Source organism: Heptranchias perlo, chromosome 1 (assembly GCF_035084215.1).
Source record: "Heptranchias perlo isolate sHepPer1 chromosome 1, sHepPer1.hap1, whole genome shotgun sequence".
NCBI classification, from domain to species: Eukaryota; Metazoa; Chordata; class Chondrichthyes; order Hexanchiformes; family Hexanchidae; genus Heptranchias; species Heptranchias perlo.
In genome coordinates, this window is record NC_090325.1 from 173342129 (window position 1) to 173362209 (window position 20081).

Genomic DNA, 20081 nt, shown 5'->3' on the forward strand with positions numbered 1-20081 from the left:
CACTCCTTCCAGGCAAATCAGCAACTTACTTGTACCTCTTTCAATATAGTATACTATATTCACTGCTCACAATGTGGTCTCCTCTAGATTGGGGAGACCAAACGCAGATTGGGTGATCGCTTTGCTGAACACCTCCATTCAGTCCACAAGCGTGACCCTGAGCTTCTTGTCACTTGCCATTTTAATTCTTCATCCTACTTCGACTCTGACCCCTCTGTCCTCAGCCTCTTACACTGTTCCAATGAAGCTTAACAGAAGCTCGAGAAACAGCACGTCGTCTTTTGATTAGGCACTTTACAACTTTCCAGACTCAACATTGACTTCAATAACTTCAGATCATAACCGCTGCTCCCATTTTTTCGGACAGCGGGTGCTGTTAAGAGTTCTGCTGTTGACATTTACAGATCCTTGATTCATCTTTTGTTTCTTTATTTGTCCCATTATCACCCCCTTTTGCCTTGCACCATCATCCCTTTTGTCATTTAATCACTTTTGTCCTCCATCCTATCTCAGACCTTCCCTTTTGCTCTTTCCTCCCCTCCCCCTCCATTGTTCCACACTTGCTTAATAACTGTTAAATCTTAAACACGTGTACACGTATGTGTGCACGTATATGTATATATATGTGTGTGTGTGTGTGTGTGTGTTAGCCATGGCTCAGTGATAGCATTCTTGCCTCTGCGTCAGATGGTTGTGTGTTTAAGTGGCACTCCAGAGAATTGAGCACAAAATCTAGGCTGACACGACTGCAGTACTGAGGGAGTGCTGCATTGTCGGAGGTGTTGCCTTTCGCATAAGACGTTAAACTGAGGCCTCGCCTGCCCTTTCAGGTGAAGGTAAAAGATCCCATGGCACTATTTCGAAGGAGAGCAGGGGAGTTCTTCCTGGTGTCCATATGTATCTATGTATGGTGTGTGTGTGTGTGTATACATGTGTGTCCCAGGGCAACTCTTGGGGTTGGCTTTCTTTTGTGGCTGCAGGTGGTAGCAGGGGGGTGAGGGGAGGGCCCAGAGGTTGCATTTTTAGGTAATGGCTTTGAGATATGGGTTGGGAGATACATCAGAGATGAGACGTAATCGCTACAGAGTTTTAAAAAAGCAACAGGAAGGCATGAAGCCGCGTAGGTAAGGAGATGAGTCAGAGAGGGCATCTTTGAAGAAGTGTTGGCGGGGGGCGGGGGGGGGGGGGGCGCGGAAGAGTGGCTACTCAGAAAGCCTTGAGGAATTGATGAGCCAATTGGTGTATTGCATACTCATATGTTGCTTATTTTCCTATTTCATTTTGAATTAAAAAATTATCAATTAGATAGGGGAAAAGTGTTTAAAATAAATCAGAATGCACAATCTTTAATGTAAAAAATTGAACATTTTCCAGGGGCACATGCCCTCAGATCCCCCAAGTAATGTATGCACAAGTGAGCAACATGGGGTAAGGGCAGGGGGGAAGAATACCATTTGGAAGAAGTAAGCACAATTTGAAATTTTCTGCCTACACCCCTTCTTCTAAGCATGACAATGGGTGTCCATGTATGTCACGAAGATTAACTTCCATTGGAACAGATCACACCCATTGAAACAGATCACAGCCATTGGGCATGATTTCAGCCTGGGGCGGGGTGGGGGAGGCGGAATTCCTGTCGGGAAACCTGGAAGTACGAATTTGACGTAAGGATGTCGTTTTTTTCTTTATTGCCAGTTTCCTGCCCAACAGGCCAAACTGATTGACAGGCTGGCTCTCAGTCAGACGGGAGAAGAGCCAGGAAGAGGATGTGTTCATTTAAGTGTTAGATGGAGGGGGGGGGGGGAAAGGAGTGTCATCAGGGGCAGGGGGGTCGGGGTCATGGGGGGGTTGGGAGTCATTGGGGGGGATCTGTCATCGGGGGGCTGTCAGTCATTGGGAGGGTCAGGGTCGGGGTCATCACGGGGTCGGAGATCGTGGGGGGGGGGGGTCGGAGATCGTGGGGGGGGTCGCTGCAGGTAAGCTTGTTGGGCCTGGGGGAAGCACACCTGCTCGTCTGGGCCCATAAGCAATGCAATAAAGGCACTTACCTGCAGTTTCGGGTCTTCTTGCCTCCTCTCACGTGGCATGAAGCAGAAGGCCCGAGAATCCTGGCCCCCAGAGGCTAAAATCAAAAAAGCTTTGAAAATGGAGGCCCGTAGCCTCCTTAAAAGCTTTCACTGACCAACCCGCCTCCTAAGAGTGGGTTGGCCACCTGCCCCTCATCCCACCCCCCTGAAAACCGGAAATGGGTGGGTCGGAGGCGGGTTTTCGATTTTTGCAATTGTTACTGCCCCCCCATCCCCAACCCACCCGTTTTTCCAGGCTAAAATCATGCCCTTTGAAACACATGGAGCTGTGTTTAAGAGTGAGCCATCAGGGGGAGCTAGTGGTATATATTTTTAGGATATTCTCTATCATTCCCCTTTCTCGGTATCCATGCACTGTGTATCGTTCTTGGTCAAGAAATGACTGAGTGATGTTCTCTTCTACATCTGCCAATACTGAAATTGACCAATAAGGGCTCCCGTCCCTCCCAGCTAGGAAGATCCCATGTTCAGTTATCTAGTCTGTGCTGAAATACCTGATCTCAGCCAGGGGGCTAGTACAAATGCTACAAATTGGCCTTAGAGCTGATTTAGTGAGCGGAAAATCGACCCTTGTTCCATTTCCTGATTGTCATTCTGTGACCCCTGCTGGAAGTGCATGTGTTGCTTTCTGATTCCTCATCCAAATAGCCTTTATTTACATGTGAGCCTTGACAGTATGTCTTGGTAGGCTAGACATTAGAGCCAAGTCCATTCCTGGCCTCAACCGATCTCCACACGTGCACTTCCAGTAAGGGTCACTGGATAACAATTAGGAGCAGGATCACTGGCCAATATTTCCTTCACTAACTCAGGCCAATTTCAGCATCCCTCACACTGCCCCAGCTGAAGTTGACTAACTTGACACAGACTGGGAATCAAACCTTGTAGCTCTCTGTTCTGTACAGCTCATCTACTTTTTAAATGAACTCGCTGAATCATTGGGGTAATAACTTGACTTTTTAAAAAAGTATGTATTTGGCACTATTTAAAAAAAACTCCTCTGCAGGTTTGTTACAGATTGTTAGTTGTTGAGTACTCAGCTCTTTACTACTGATTCAGAGATGTTTACATGCAGCTAGCCCTGTCTGGTGATGTGTACCACTCCTGTTAATGATTTCTCACCACAATATGGCTGAAATTTCAAAAGCTAAAGAAAATCAGCATATTTTTCTTTTTCTAAATTTCTGCTTCTCTCTCACTGTCTCTTCAGGACCTGCTGAGGTATAGTTCCACCATAAGCCCTCCATTATCTTGCCCAAGTGACCATTCTTCATGTGCAAGCCTAGACAATGGGTGTTTTAGCATGATATTCAACCATGGAGGCATCGCAGCCAAACCTGCCCTCACCTGACCAGGAGGGGGAAACCAGAGGCTGGTAATTAATATTTACAACCACAAGCTCCTCCACAGAACTGGACAAACACTCATGATTCCCCTCTCTAGCCCAGGGACACTGAGCACAATTGTGTTGTGCCTCCATGGCTGAGATCAGCTAACTTAGCTCAAATTAAAATCAAGCGTGGGATCTTCCTGGTCAGTGTGGCTCAATGCACACCAGATGGCAGCTTTACCTACTGAACCATTGGCACATTCAGCAAATTACTTTTTAGCCAAATTTACTAATGGGTTAAGATTGGTGCAAGTGTATTAATGTTGTAACCTAGTTTGTGTTTTTGAGACTGCAGCTGTACAGGCGTCACACATGAAGTAAGACAGCTGGCAGAGTTACATATAAGTACAAAAAACTCTAGTGCATTGCAATTGCCTGCTGCTGCTAATATGGCTTTGGAATGCAATCTAATTAAAAATTAATGAAAAATACTAAGTTTCATAATGATAAATGACTGGGGATGGGATGTGTAATTGAAACAATCCTCTCAGCAATAGTTTTAAACGAGTGTTTATACAGTTGTGTGGAGGGCCTTGTGTTCGGAAACATTAATTACCAGCTTCTGTACCTCCCCCAATAATTAACATTTTTTGTGCAGTCCTGTTTGCATAACTGACATAGCCCAGATGTGAAAATATAAACAGTATGAGTAGATGGATTTCTACTCTTTTAAAAAAAACTGACCCATATGCAAATCCGCCAGGAGTGTACGCTACTATGTGCTAGGTATCATCGTGAGTGTAAAGAACATATAATGTAGGAGTTAGATGTGCATCATTGGTCTATCTTCAACTTTCGGTGTGTTTTTCAGCCCCCTCACACTGTTGGGCTCTGTAAATCCCGCAAGCCATTTTCTTCCACTTCATTAATGCTCGGTGTTTGAATTACATTTTGGAGATCAGATTAACATTAAATAATGAGTTATAATAACATAGAAACGTCAGTCACACCTTGCCAGATTTGCTTTCTGTTTTAGGTTTTGGCATTTGGTGTTACTATTCTGTTTTCACAGGAGTGAAACATGGAAAGGAAAATCAGGCAAGGCTGTGTAACAGGCACAGTAGCTTCAATATTCGATATTCCCATATGTGCTCCGATCATGCGATGCTCTGTGTCAGGAGCACAAAAATGGGAAACTTGCCCTATACTCTGTTTATCTTATGTACAGTCACTCTCAAGTAGAAGGGGCCTTGTTTGTCTTTTTATTAAGGCCACCTGTAGCACCAAGGTGGTGGCTTTTGGCCACTGTCTACATTTGCTATTAATGTTGGAGCCTTGAGATTGATTTCTGTGTTGCCAAAGACAATAGTGCTCCTTTATTTAGCTCTCAGCACTTAACACTGAGGTTGTGGCTACTGCCGCTGGCTATACTGCAAGATATTAGCAAAAGACTAACAGTGCTCAGTAAACATTTTGTTTTTTATAAATGGTTTCTATCCAAAGCATTAACCTGTTTTTTATTCCTTTTCCGACACTGATGGACCTGCAGTGTATTTTACTGCATTTTCAGTTTTTATTTCAGATTTTGAACATTTGCAGTTTTTTCCCCTTCTTTATTGCTGGGGTTTTACTAAGATTCATTTAGTGACTTCCTTTAATATCTGTCAAACAAATAACTTTTATGTCAACCGTTATGTTAGTAAAATTTACAAAAAGAAATAACCAGAAGGATGGCAATTTTAAGGCTGGCAAGTTGGAGCATCAACACCAACTACCTTCTATACAAGGCTACGGACCAAGTGCTGGAAAGTGGGATTAGGCTGAGTGGCTCATTTCCGGCCGGTGCGGACACGATGGGACAAACAGACTTCTTCTGTACTGTAAATTTTCTATGATTCTACCACAAAGTGGTTAGATGTGGTTTTGTGTCTGAGCCCAACTGTGCTGCTTTGGGATGTTAGCAAGGAGAGCCCACGAGCTTCCCACAGAATGGGAGGGCAAAATTGGAGGGGAGCCATTCCCAAGGCGCTCTCAAACAGTTCTCTGGTAGCATACCTCCTAGTGCCCTGTTTCACAGTGGTATTAATATAGGTATGGGAGAAGGTCACACACCACAGACAGTGCTTGTTGCAAGGAGCCCGAGAAAGTGTCGATTGTTGGGGTGCTACAATTGGCTTTACTGTCCCTGAGTTTGGGAGATGGAAGCAATCAGACAGGGTTTCATCTCCTGATCACTATCCATTAACTCCTGCTGGAAATGTGTGGTTCATCAAGTGAGGACAGGCCCAGGTTCAACTCTAATGCTATCCACAGTGGAATAGCCCACTGACATCACTGGGCTCAGACATGGGTTAACTGAGCATGCTTCCAGGATGTTGCTGTGGAAGCATATCCTCCTAAAGTTGTGAACTATCGCTGGAAGAAAGTTGTGGAGGGACAAACACAAGCTTTGCTGTCTGATATCCAAATGCCAATGGGATTTCTAATGTTACTGAAGAACAGACCACCTGGGAGCCTTTTAAACTTTAAACTATGCACCAGTTTCAGTTTTACTGTAATCCAAGCAGTACAAGATTAAACTCAATGCCAAAACCTGAATTGACATCTGAATGTTGCAGTTATACTACACATTGAGAAAGGGGGGTAGGGGAAATCACAGAATCTAAATTAAGTTTTGATTTTTAAAAAAGTAACAGACTTTGCATTCTGAAATACTTACTGGGCCTTTCTGTAAAGAATGTGATCGAAATAAAATGTCAATTTGAAATTATGGACATACCACTTTCGTAAATGTCCATCAGTTTTATGTTTCTCTTCATTTTAAGGTGATAAACTACAACCAATTTTACAAAATTGATTGCAGGTATAATGAAAGAACTTAAAAATTACTCATTGATAAAATAAAATGGATACCTTTGCGATATCAATACCACATTTGAAAGAAAAAAAGAAAGACTTGCATTTATATAGCGTCTTTCAAAACCTCAGGACGTCCCAAAGCACTTTACAACCAATGAAGTACTTTTGAAGTGGAGTCACTGTTGTAATGTAGGAGAGATGGCAGTCAATTTGCACACAGCAAGGTCCCACAAACAGCAATGCAATAAATGACCAGATCATCAGTATTTTTGTGTGGTGTTGGAGGGATAAATATTGGCCAGGACACTGGGCAAACTCTCCTGCTCTTCATTGAATAATTCCATGGGCTATTTTATGTCCACCTGAAGAGGCGGGCGGGGCTGTAGTTTAACCCCTTATCCAAAAGGTAACTCCTCCAACAATGCAGTACTTCACTGAGGTGTCAGCCTAGATTATGTATTTGAAGTCTCTGGAATGGGACTATGAATCCACAACCTTCTGACTCAGAGGCTAGAATGCTACCACTGAGCCACAGCTGATACTGAGTTGTATGAAATTCCTTTGTTATTTTAACGTATTATCCCGTTCATTTTAACACATTTGTTACTAATATGACATAGCACATTTTCAAGGCATAAGTTTTTTATGACTATGTTACATTAGACACAATGGAAAGTACGGGATTTGAAAAGACTGCAATCCATTTGCCTGGTGCCAAAACAAAACTAGTATTCCTCAATAGGAAGGTTGGGAAATAATGCGTTGAGAATAAAAAATGTCTGTCAGACATCGGAAAGATGGTTTACAAATTATTGAAGTGAATCATCTATTGAGTTGCATTTCGTAACATCCCCGTTCTACATTCCTTACCATCAGTGTCACTTTTGCTGATATTTAACATTTTTTCCGGAAATAACGAGAACAAAATTGTAGCCCACTATTATTAAACAGCTTTAGATTCTTCTTTAAAAATCTACAGAAACACAGGATTGATTGCACATCGCACTGTATTAAGTAAATAAGGCGCTCACAAAGTCCATGTGCGCTGTAAAATAAAGCCTGTTATTGACTTCACCTGCTGCAAGCGTTGCACTACAGAGGGCCATCAACAGGTGGCGTCTAAACCTTTTCTTTTCATACATTCATGAATATATTCATTCATTCTTCATCCCATTTTAGAAACTTTTATGGTCTATATAGCTCAGCTTCTCATTGGATAAAAACACCGAGCAGTTGATGCTGTGTACATAGCATTATATTTATGGAGATGGAGGTACATGGGGAAACCCTTTCCTAGATATTGCATTATTACTAACCCTTTCGTAAAATCCTGGTAACCTTCCTTTTTAATTGCTGCAAAACGTAAGCCCATCAGAATTACAAATAAATGAAGGGGTAAAACACATCATATTAGTTATGTAAACCAAAGGCAAGGATAGTGTGAAATGACATGTCTTACAGTTATAGGCTGCAGAACTCTTGTAGTGTGAGCTTTCTCTTGGCATGTTATTGTTGTGAGAAAAGGGACTGAAAACAGAAGTACAAAACAGGTATAGGGTACAGCAACTGAAACACACACACAGGAGTAAAATCTGAGAGTCACAGGGAGCTACACCAAAGAGAGGCACAGAGAGTAACAACCATGAGAGAAACACACTGAGGGAGTAACACTCAAGAGAGAAACACACACACAGGCAGCAACACCTGAGAGGGAGACACACTGGGAGCAACATCTGAGAGAGACATGGGGGCAATACCTGAGAGGGAGACACACGGGGAATAACACCTGGGAAAGACACACAGGGAGTAACACCTGAGGGAGAGGGGCACACACAGGGAGCGACACCTGAGGGAGAGGGGCACACACACAGGGAGAGACACCTGAGAGAGAGGGGCACACACACAAGGAGAGACACCTGAGAGAGAGGGGCACACACACAGGGAGCGATACCTGAGGGTGAGGGGCGCACACGCACAGGGAGAGTCACCTGAGAGAAAGGGGCACAATCACAGGGAGAGTCACCAGAGAGGGGCACAATCACAGGGAGAGACACCTGAGAGAGAGGGGCACAATTACATGGAGCGACACCTGAGTGAGAGGGGCACACACACAGGGAGAGACACATGAGTGAGAGGGGCACACACGCAGGGAGAGACACCTGAGTGAGAGGGGCACACACACAGGGAGAGACACATGAGTGAGAGGGGCATACACACAGGGAACGACACCTGAGAGAGGGGCACACACACAGGGAGCGACACCTGAGAGGGGAAGACACACAGGGAGAGACACCTGAGGGAGAGGGGCACACACACAGGGAGAGAAACCTGAGAGAGAGGGGCACATACACGGAGCGACACCTGAGAGAGAGGGGCACACACACAGGGAGAGACACCTGAGGGAGAGGGGCAGACGCACAGGGAGCGACACCTGAGGGAGAGGGACACATACGGAGCAACACCTGAGAGAGAGGGGCACACACACACAGGGAGAGACACCTGAGGGAGAGGGGCAGATGCACAGGGAGCGACACCTGAGGGAGAGGGGAACACACACAGGGAGAGACACCTGAGGGAGAGGGGCAGACGCACAGGGAGCGACACCTGAGGGAGAGGGGAACACACACAGGGAGAGACACCTGAGAGAGAGGGGCACACACACAGGGAGCGACACCTGAGAGGGACACACACATGGAGTGACACCTGAGGGAGAGGGGAACACACACAGGGAGCGACACCTGAGAGAGGGGCACATTAACAGGCAGTGACACTTGAGAGAGAGGGGCACATTAACAGGCAGTGACACCTGAGAGAGAGAGGCACATTAACAGGCAGTGACACCTGAGAGAGAGAGGGGCACATTAACAGGGAGCGACACCTGAGAGAGAGGGGCACATTAACAGGGAGCGACACCTGAGAGAGAGACACACACAGGGAGTAACACCTGAGGGAGACAGAGGGAGCAATACGGTATTGCCAATACCTGAGCGAGATAGAGAAGTGGAACAGACTATAGGAACTTGTGTGTGTGTGCATGCGTGAGAGAGAAAGCAGATAGTTCAGTGAGAACCACTCAAGAGGAAGGAAGGAAAGCGGTTGTAAGGCGGAGACGGGCGGGGTTGACTCAAAAAACTTGCTGAAACAGTCACAATGGTCTGAGCGGAGAGACAAACCTGGCAGGCGGCGAGCGAGACCTAGTGGGAATCCGGCATGTCCAACTGAACTGATCAGAAACCAGGATAAAGAGCGGACCTGCCTGAGAAGAAAGTGATGGAGAAATGGTCAGGAAAATCTGGAAAGAAATAAAGAGTGGAAATGAATTGAAAGAGTAAAACTAGGAGAAAAGAAAAAAAATAAAGAGCTGGGAACAGAAGAGAGTGAAGACATGGAACAGGGAAGAGATGTGAGAGGAAATAAATGACAAGGTGTAACACTGTTAGATACTGTAGGGGGGGAAACAGCGGACACTATCTGAAGAGTGAGGTGGGAGAAGGAAGGTAAAAGCAGGGCTATTGGAGAGAGTGAGAGATAGTGTTTACCTGGATCAATAGCACAGAGCCTGCCCGCTCAGACCAGGCGATACCCAGCATCTGTCCGATTTGTACGGTTCTGAGATGACATGAAATGAGGCTCAGGAATGGAAGTGTTTTAACAGTGCTCGTCCTAGGTGCATTTATTTCAGTGTCCTGGTTCGCTTCCTGGCTGAATATGAAAGGTATGTGAGGCTTTTCTGTCTTGGCACATTGTCCCTCGCTGTTGCTAAGTGGTTGAAGCTACACTACACCGATCGGTTCTGGACACTAGTTGGTTTTTAGTTAATATTTCCTGTTTTGGATCAAAGAACATGCTACCGTAATGTGCACGCTTGTTTTGTGTGTATCTGTGGGTTTACACTGTAATCGCTCAACCACTGCCACTCACTGATTTCGCTCGTAGTAAACCGAAAGTCAAAATAAAAAGAAACAATCAATGCTGGACATAAATACAAACACTGTTGGAATTACACTCCAAGGGAGAGGGTTTTGATTGTGTTGTTACTAGGTTGGATTTATATTGCACTCCTTGGGAACTCAAAGTGGCGAAAGGGGGGCCCTGAATGCCTCACATCTCACAGCTTTAACGTGTTTGCTAGTCTTCAAGAGTCATACCGCCACTCTTGTGTTATCCTGAATGAGTAGCATCAGCATTAAGTCAAGAAAATCGCCAAAGATTTGGTTAGATCAAATTGCACACAGGTTCTGGATGTAATCATCTCTCTCTCTGGAAGAGTACTTCCAGCATTTTCTGCTTAGCATTTGCAGTTTTTCTTATTTTTGACTTTCCCTTTGTTAATGATCACAGTAGTCGAGTAAGACTGCAACTTTTTCCTCCAAAACTGCTTTGCATTGGACACAAATGTGGCAGTATGAATGCAGCCCGGATGTGATGTTGTGTTTGGCGCTTGCATCATTTCAGGATTTTTTTTGGGACTATTTTTCCACCGAAAGGATTTGCAAAATAAGTTAATTTTAAATGGTGGGTTTTTAAAGCAAAGTGTATTCACAAAAGTTTAGACCCAAAACAAAAGCATGAAAGGTGGTTAATATACTAATGACATTTGTTTTCCCCAAAGACTATAATCAATAATTACTGTTTTGGTAATCAATAAATACATCATACCCATTGTTGGGGAGTCTCTGGTCCTGACTGCTTGGCAGGGGAGGTTTGGCGGGCCTTCATTTTTTGGCTATGAACAAAGGAAGATAAGAAAAAAACTGAGACAGAAACACAGGCTGTCAGGTTCAGCAAAAAAAGTCAGTTTTAAACTGAAGTTGCAAGAGTAAGCTTTCGCCAGGCCCTAAAGAATAATGCAGGAGGGTGAGTTTTATTTAAGTTGAGCAAGATGACTCACTGATGTGGAGTGGTGTGGTATTTTAGCTATTTTTGTATTGTTATATGAAAAGAAAGTTATACTGGTTGAATTAAGTGAATCTGATAATAACTTGTTATGTATGTTCACTTGCTGGGAAGTAAAACAACTTAATAATTCATTTCTAGCTTCATTTCAGTCTTCCTTTGAAAAGATTGAAGAAGTAAGTATATGTGTGAAATACATGAATATTCAGTTCACATCACATGGGGATACTATTGTTGCACCTGTGGGTTACACTATTGTATAGTTAAATATTGGACAGTAAGGGCACACTCATAAACATAAGACACTCAGACAGCTTATGGCATTTATTAGCATTGCTGAGCCCAAGAGACTAAGGGAATACTTAAAACCTGTAATAGTGCTTTTGGAGGTGTATCAGAGAGCACAGTAATATATTGAGCTGATGAAGGTGCAAATAAAGTTTTGATTTACTGTGGGCCTGTAGTCTGTTGCTATATGAAATGCTTGTTATTCACCCTGTTATAAAAATGTAGTAAAAGTTCGAATTACTTTGTGTTACAAGATTGAAAGAATGCATTTACTATTTTGTTACATGGTGCAAAGAGGAAATCTTCACCCAGATTTCTAAAGTTAATGGCTGGCTATACAGTGTACATATGTGATGATATTATTAAATGTCTACATAAAAAGTCACAGTCATTTTTATAAAGTGCCGATATGGCTAGGTATCATTCAGGATTTTGCGCACACAGCTTTGCGTAAATGTGGGTGACCTCCGCACAGCTATAAGATACCCCCCTCCTTTCCAATAAGAAACATAAGGGGTAGATTTTCCCTTTATCACCTGGGTGGTAATCTGGCAGTAACTAATTAGTCAATTTACTGTTAGGCACCTCCCAGCTCTTCATTCCACTGATATACCTCCAGCATTGAGTCCTCCCATATTCTACCCTTCAAATAGCTTCTGGGCTCATTCACACTCCACACCTGTCTCCGAAACTGGACATCAGTTCGTCGATGCTCCAAGCTGATTCCACCCTATCTACGTCTACTTTATCCCACCACAGGACCTCTGACTTTAACTTGCGACTCCCTCCTATTGTCTCCTTTCTATTCCCTATTTATATCTTTTCCTAATCATTATGTAACCATGCATATGTAACTTGAGCTTCCCTGTGTCCATTCGCGTGCATGTTTCGGCTGCCACTCCGGGCCCCAGGCGATCACTTCTATTTCCCCTTTTTTATTTCTTTTCTCTTTACCCCTCGTAGGCCCCTCCTATCATCATGCCTCCTTTCCTTTCCCCCTTCTCAATTACTCTGCCTCCCCAAATCCCTACCCCAACTCTTCAGCACTCCTCGACCTTCCTATACTCCTGCCGCAGGCCCTAAGCTCTGGAATTCCTTCCCTAAACCTCTCCACTTCTCTACCTCCCTCTCCTTTAAGAGCTCCTTAATACCTATCTCTAAACTGTCCTTATATCGCCTTATGTGGCTCGGTGTCAAATTTTGTTTGATAATGCTCCTGCGCAGCGCCTTGGGACGGTTAAAGGCGGTATATAAATGCAAGTTGTTGTTGTTGAAATGAGAAGCACTAACACAGAATTGTTCCTTTTTACTCAAGTTTATTATAGCCCAAACCCAGAAGTAAACAAATACAACCTTTAAGCAGGGAATGCGACTCGACCACGGAGGGTGATCAGTCCTCATAGCGGAAGGTGAAACTTTCTCCACCGGTGTACCCTGTCGTCCCTGACGTCTCTTTGGGATCCTGGGTTGCGCCCCTTCTCCAGGCAACACACAATCTTATACCTATGCTCTTCTTTAGCTTTGGACTGATTGGGTCAAAACCCTTTCACCTCTTCCTGGGCAACTGTCTTCTCCAATCTGCTCACTTGGAGCTGACTGCAGACCATTGTCTCATCGCAGTTTTGAAGCTGTCTGACTAATATGCGGAGTCTGCAGCGATATCCTGATGAAGCCCCTTTTAGACTATGCCTTTGTTTACGGTTATCATGTTCATTCTGTTCCTGCTGTCTCAGCAAGGTCTGTTATGACCACCTGAGGAGAGGCTGGCAGGATCCTTTAACCTTTCTATTGAACAAATCCTTACTATTTTCCTTGCTGATCTAGATTTTAATACCCGATTCCTTCAGGAATTGGGAAGCGTAGGCCTGCCATGGCTCTTCTAAGCGAGGACCGATGCAACAGCCGTCTCACTGGCAGCCACCTTGAGGTGAAAGGGTAAAGATGGGTCAGGACTTCTCAGCGCTGGGGCTGAGACATCTGCTTGTTTTAAAAGTTCTACTTGGAACTTAGGAATAGGAGTAGGCCATTCTGCCCCTCGAGCCTGTTCCACCACTCAATTAAATCATGGCTGTTCTGTATGTGTACCTTAACTCTAATTTACCCGCCTTAGTTCTGTCGCCCTTAATATCCTTGCCTAACAAAAATCTGTCAATCTCAATTTTGACATTTTTAATTGACCTACTGATTTAGTCTGCCTCTTGCCCCAAGTCTATTGGACCCCTTTCCGAAGTAGATTGTACAACAGAACGGAAATCACAGCAAACTGAGGAATAAAATCTCGGTGGCAGTTTATGAGACCTAAAAATGATCTAATGGAATTTGGTAAAGGGATTCTACAAATAATGCTGACTTTTTACGGTTTGGGGAACTTTCCTGTTTTTGGAGAGTATAACTCCCAGAAATGGGACCTGTGATTTCATGAATTGGGTCTTTGCTGGCTTACACTTGAGACCAGCCTACGACAGCAGTGATAGGAGCTCTCGCAGCAATGCCATCCTCGCGTTTCAGTTGCGAGACAAATATCGTCCACGTACTGGAATAGATTTCCTGGCGAGACGAAATCCCTTAGTACACGCTGCATATAAGAGGTGAAAACTATCAGAATGGTTCTGATGAAAGGTCATTGACCTGAAAAATTGGGCCCGATATTAGGAGGGAGGCGGGTTGGCAGCGGGGGGTCGACTGGGCGCTTGGGTAACACGCCCAGTGAAATCGGGGTGCTCTGCACGTGATTGCAGCTTGATTGAAGGTACTTACCTTTGCTTTCGGGTTTCGCGCTGGAAAGCTGCGCAGCGGGCGGACTGCACATGCGCAGCATAGGCTGTCAGCTGGAGGAGCCCTATTTAAAGGGGCAGTCCTCCACTGACTGATGCTACAGAAAATAGGCAAAATTACAGCATGGAGCAGCCCAGGGGGAAGGCTGCTCCCAGGTTTAATGATGCCTCACTCCAGGTCTTATTGGGGTGAGGAGGAGGGGGAGAACAGAGATCTTCCCCCCGGCGGGCGGGAGGAAGTGGCCTGCCTCTGCCACCAAGAAGGCCTGGCTCGTGTATACAGTGCAGGAGGCGCTTCAATGACCTAAGTAGGTCAGCCGAAGTGAGTACACTTACCCATTCCCCTACACTCCGTCTGCCACATCACCGCCCCCACCCCACATCTCCTTCTGCACTGCCAACACTACTCTGTCACATCACTCCTCACACCCACTCAAAGCTCATCCTCATCTTACCTGCACTTACTCACCTCGCCAGTACTCATCCCACCACCACCACTCAACCCAATCCTCATACAATCTCATGGATCTATCTCATACTCACCCTCTCATGCATCTCTTTCATGGTCAGCCTCACTCAACCTGCCACTACCTGTGCTGCAGCCACAGGGCATGCATCACATATGTGCAGTAGGAAGCGTAAGGCAAACGTGTCATGAGCATGAAGGGGATGCACAAGGGTGTTTGAGGGTTTGTCATGGTTTTTACTTATATTTATTTTCTGATCAACTCACATTACATATATTGTCACCACTACTGCCATGTCTTTGCGAATCTTGTCTGGTTTGTTCAATAATGCCCTTTTCTGAGGATCACAATGAAGACCCACAACTGATGCCACCCATTGTGTCACTGCAGAGTGGGTGTAGGTGTATTTGCAGGGCTCTTTTGTGCAGATGACTGAGAAACGTCGGCGATGTCCCCGGTGGCACTCTGGAAGGATGCGAAGGGGAAGTTGTTGAGGGCAGTGGTGACCTTGACAGCGACAGGTAAGAAGATGGTGCTCGGGCCAGCAGGGAGCAGCTCGAGTGAATCTGAGCCTCCGTGTGCACTGCTGCTCAGAGAGGTCCAGGAAGCTGAGCCTTGGACTATAGACCCTGTGGCAAGGGTAGTGCCTTCTGCGATGCATCTCTCTCTGCGGTTGCCCTCCCTCCTGCTGTGTTGTGGAGCTCCACATGTCAGAGGTGGACGGCAAGGCCGGCGAGGCTGGTGATGCTGTTCGTCCTCCGAGGGGGTCATGACTGCAGCTACAGCAGCCCCCATCCGGAAGATGTACATTTGAGGGGGTCCGCAAGGTAGGTAAATGTGTCTGGACACCGGGGTAAGTGTGCAAGTTTGTGAATTTTATTGTTGGGAGGAGGGTGGTGGAGGCCAAACTTTGTCCAAAGTGACAGAGTGGCCTTCTGCAATAAGTGAGAGTCTCCCCTCCCCCACCTGTCAAATGGACCTTTCCAGCTGCCACAGGCTGCTGGCTGCAACACGTCCATTTCAACTGGGAGTGTTTCCCCCAGTACGGGAAACAGTCCCAGTTGATTTGAAAATCCCACCCCTCCTAAAATATCAGGTCAATCAGGTCTGTAAATGACCTGAAGTACCTCGTTAATTACTTCAAGTGGCATCCCACCGGCTTTAATTGCCGGCGGGAGTCCCACATGCGGGGGCTGTGCGCGCATGTCAGCGCGTCACTGGGGAACCCGGAAGTGGGTGGGTTGGAGCCGGGCTCCGGACCTGCCCCGGGAATCCCCGATTTTCGCAGCCCCCCTGCCACGAATGCACCCGCTCGGGGGTGCGAAAATCGACTGCTGCCTGATCTTCTGAGTTTTTCCAGCACTTTCTGCTTTTATTCCTGATTTTTCTGCTTCTAATTCTGGTAGGGAGAGCCTCTAAGTGCTGCGACCTTTGTTTTACCCGGAGCACATCAGGCATTCCATAGGTCTGTTAAAGTTGTTTTCGGCTGGAGCTCAGTCAGTATCGTCCAATCACATGGGGTTAGATCTTGACTTTGACTCATTTAAACGTATAAAATTCTTAGAGGGCTTGACAGAGTAGATGCAGAGAGGCTGTTTCCCTTGGCTGGAGAGTCTAGAACTAGGGGGCATAGTCTCAGGGTAAGGGGTGGGTTATTTAGAACTGAGATGAGGAAGAATTTCTTCACTCAGACGGTGGTGAATCTTTGGAATTCTCCACCCCAGAGGGCTGTGGATGCTCAGTCGTTGAGTATATTCAAGACTGAGAACGATAGATTTTTGGACTCCATTGGAATCAAGGGATATGGGGATCGGGTGGGAAAGTGGAGTTGAGGTCGAATATCAGCCATGATCTTATTGAATGGTGGAGCAGGCACGAGGGGCCGAATGACCTACTCCTGCTCCTATTTCTTATGTTCTTTGAGCGATAGTATAAAACGGGTGGTAGCAAATCAGCAGTCCATTTTACATCGTTCCCAATTTTTATTTCCTTTGAAGTCAACTTAACTAAAAATCGGGAGAGATATAAAATGGGCTGCCGACTCACTATCACCCATTTTACGCTATCGCACGAAGTCAAGATCTACCCCAAGATGTCCCCACTGTTGCCGTAGGAATGGCAGGAGTCCCTCCATTATCTCTTTCAAGAATGCAGCTCCTCCATTGTTTTCCTGAGGAAGTTCCCAATCGATGGTCCATTTGGACCACAGTCGGTCACAAAACTCCAGAGCGAGCTCATTAGCTTCCCGATGAGTATTCACTACAGAACTTAATCCAGTACAGCCAGGCTGAACTAGCCGTTGTAATTTCTTTATAACTGCTGGAAAGGTTCTACCTTCTTGCTGGTATTCTGCTGGCAGAATTCTCCATGTTCCAAATGGGAGAGTCATCGTTAAGACGCAAATCTGGTCTTCCTTGAAAATTTGACACTGATCCCAAAATTGACTAATTTAGTGGCGTGATCATAACTTGACTCATTGGGATCGAATGAGCCCACTTCTTTCGCTATCATTTTTAGCATTTTCGTGTCCGCGGTGGGCAGAGGGGCATTTGGTGAGTGCCACCGAACCACATTGTCCCCGACATCGGGGCATCGATATTGAAATCAGATCTCGCCAGCAGCAGTGGTACTGTCCTGATCTCCCAGTGTAACTTTAGTGGCAGATCGGCAGAAATCCAGGAGAAACGGAGTACACAAATGGCTTTTAGCTGTTCACACTGTTTCTCTGGTGGTTCCAAGAACTCCAGGGAACCTTGGATGTCAGGGGATATACGAGAATGGATTAGGAAAAAAAGGAGGGCTTTTGGCAGATACAAAAGGCTAAAGACGGAGGAAGCCCTAGAGGAGTACAAAAAGTGCAGGGGGATACTTAAAAAAGAAATTAGGAGATCAAGGAGGGGCCATGAAATAACACTGGCGAGCAAAATAAAGGAAAATCCTAAGATGTTTTATAAGTATATTAAGGGTAAGAGGATGACTAGGGAAAAAATAGGGCCCATTAGGGACAAAAATGGCAATCTGTGTGTGGAGCCGGCAGATGTAGGAGGGGTTCTAAATGAATTTTTTGCATCTGTTTTCACTATGGAGAAGGACGATGTAGACATAGAAATACGGCAGGGGGACTGTGATATACTCGAACATATTAACATCGAGCGGGAGGAGGTATTGGCGGTTTTAGCAGGCCTAAAAATGGATAAATCCCCAGGCCCGGATGAAATGTATCCCAGGCTACTGTGTGAGGCAAAGGAGGAGATTGCGGGGGCTCTGACACATATATTCAGAACCTCTCTGGCCACAGGGGATGTGCCAGAGGACTGGAGAACCGCTAATGTAATACCATTATTCAAGAAGGGGAGTAGGGAAAAACCGGGGAACTACAGGCCAGTGAGCCTAACATCAGTGGTAGGAAAATTATTGGAAAAAATTCTGAAGGACAAAATTAGTCTCCACTTGGAGAAGCAAGGATTAATCAGGGATAGTCAACATGGCTTTGTCAAGGGAAGATCATGTCTGACTAATTTGATTGAATTTTTTGAGGGGGTGACTAGGCGTGTGGATGAGGGTAACGCAGTGGATGTGGTATACATGGATTTCAGTAAGGCCTTCGATAAAGTCCCCCACAGGAGACTGGTCAAGAAGGTACGAGCCCATGGAATCCAGGGTGCCTTGGCACTTTGGATACAAAACTGGCTTAGTGGCAGAAGGCAGAGGGTGATGGTCGAAGGTTGTTTTTGTGACTGGAAGCCTGTGGCCAGTGGGGTACCACAGGGATCGGTGCTGGGTCCCTTGCTGTTTGTGGTCTACATTAATGACTTGGATATGAATGTAAAAGGTATGATCAGTAAGTTCGCTGATGATACAAAGATTGGTAGGGTGGTAAATAGTGAGGAGGATAGCCTCAGTCTGCAGGACGATATAGATGGGTTGGTCAGATGGACGGAACAGTGGCAAATGGAATTTAACCCGGAAAAGTGCGAGGTGATTCACTTTGGAGGGACTAACAAGGCAAGGGAATACACAATGAATGGGAGGACCCTAGGCAAGACAGAGGGTCAGAGGGATCTTGGTGTGCAAGTTCACAGATCCCTGAAGGCGGCGGAACAGGTAGATAAGGTGGTAAAGAAGGCATATGGGATACTTGCCTTTATTAGCCGAGGCATAGAATATAAGAGCAAGGAGGTTATGATGGAGCTGCATAAAACACTGGTTAGGCCACAGCTGGAGTACTGTGTGCAGTTCTGGTCGCCACACTACAGGAAGGATGTGATCGCTTTGGAGAGGGTGCAGAGGAGATTCACCAGGATGTTACCAGGGCTGGAGCGCTTCAGCTATGAAGAGAGACTGGGAAGATTGGGTTTGTTTTCCTTGGAGCAGAGGAGGCTGAGGGGGGACATGATTGAGGTGTACAAAATTATGAGGGGCACAGATAGGATGGATACTAAGGAGCTTTTTCCCTTCGTTGAGGGTTCTATAACAAGGGGACATAGATTCAAGGTAAAAGGCGGGAGGTTTAGAGGGGATTTGAGAAAGAACTTTTTCACCCAGAGGGTGGTTGGAGTCTGGAACTCACTGCCTGAAAGGGTTGTGGAGGCAAGAACCCTCACAACATTCAAGAAGCATTTGGATGAGCACTTGAAATGCCATAGCATACAAGGCTACGGACCAAATGCTGGAATATGGGATTAGAGTAGACAGGGCTGATGGCCGGCGCGGACACGATGGGCCGAAGGGCCTCTATCCATGCTGTATGACTCTATGACTCTATGACTCTGGGTGTTCTGAAAACTTCCCACCAGAGAACCCCCATGGAATTTCAAGGTAAAAGAAAGATTTGAAAGACAGTCCAGCAGGATAGATATAAGGGGCCAAAAATCGTTCCCGAAATAACGGAGGAGCTCAACAGCGCTCTCAGTTTTTAGTGGTGAATTGAAAGAGCAAGTTCCCGCATTTGCACATGCGTTGTAAAATGCGGAAATCGTGAACTTGCTCCTAGTGGTTCGCCGACAATATGGCAGCTTCGAATTAAAGGGCCATCGCACGCTGCAATCAGAGAAATCATTGAAAATGCACCAACTTGCTTATCTGCCCAGCTGGAAAGTAACTAATTACGCCACCAAACAGGTACGCCTAAAAATACCAGATCTAAACTAAGTTTTAACAGCGAGGTAGTCTTAATGACCGCCAAACAACTAAAAATTAACTTTTTAAAATGTGAAATCTCATCTTACTCCTTATTTTAATAAGGATTATTTCATTAAAAAAAATTTAAAAATTAAAAAATATTTTAAAATGTTTTACTTTTCCCTCATCTATTTAATTTAATTCAATTATTTCTTTGGCTTTTCATAAAAAAAATGTAAAATTTTTATTTACAATGACA

The 20081-nt window shown here is 45.3% G+C and overlaps 1 protein-coding gene across 2 annotated transcripts in view; it reads left to right on the forward strand.

The window, feature by feature from the left end:
- Positions 1–9430: 9430 nt before the first annotated feature.
- The window catches only part of LOC137327949 (alpha-1,3-mannosyl-glycoprotein 4-beta-N-acetylglucosaminyltransferase B-like), a 281525-nt gene continuing 270874 nt past the window's right edge, over positions 9431–20081 (forward strand). For both annotated transcript variants that reach the window (XM_067993941.1, XM_067993951.1), the window contains exon 1: positions 9431–9991. In XM_067993941.1, the coding sequence (XP_067850042.1) occupies positions 9901–9991 (91 nt within the window). In that variant the 5' untranslated portion in view covers positions 9431–9900. The remainder of the gene's footprint in view (positions 9992–20081) is intronic.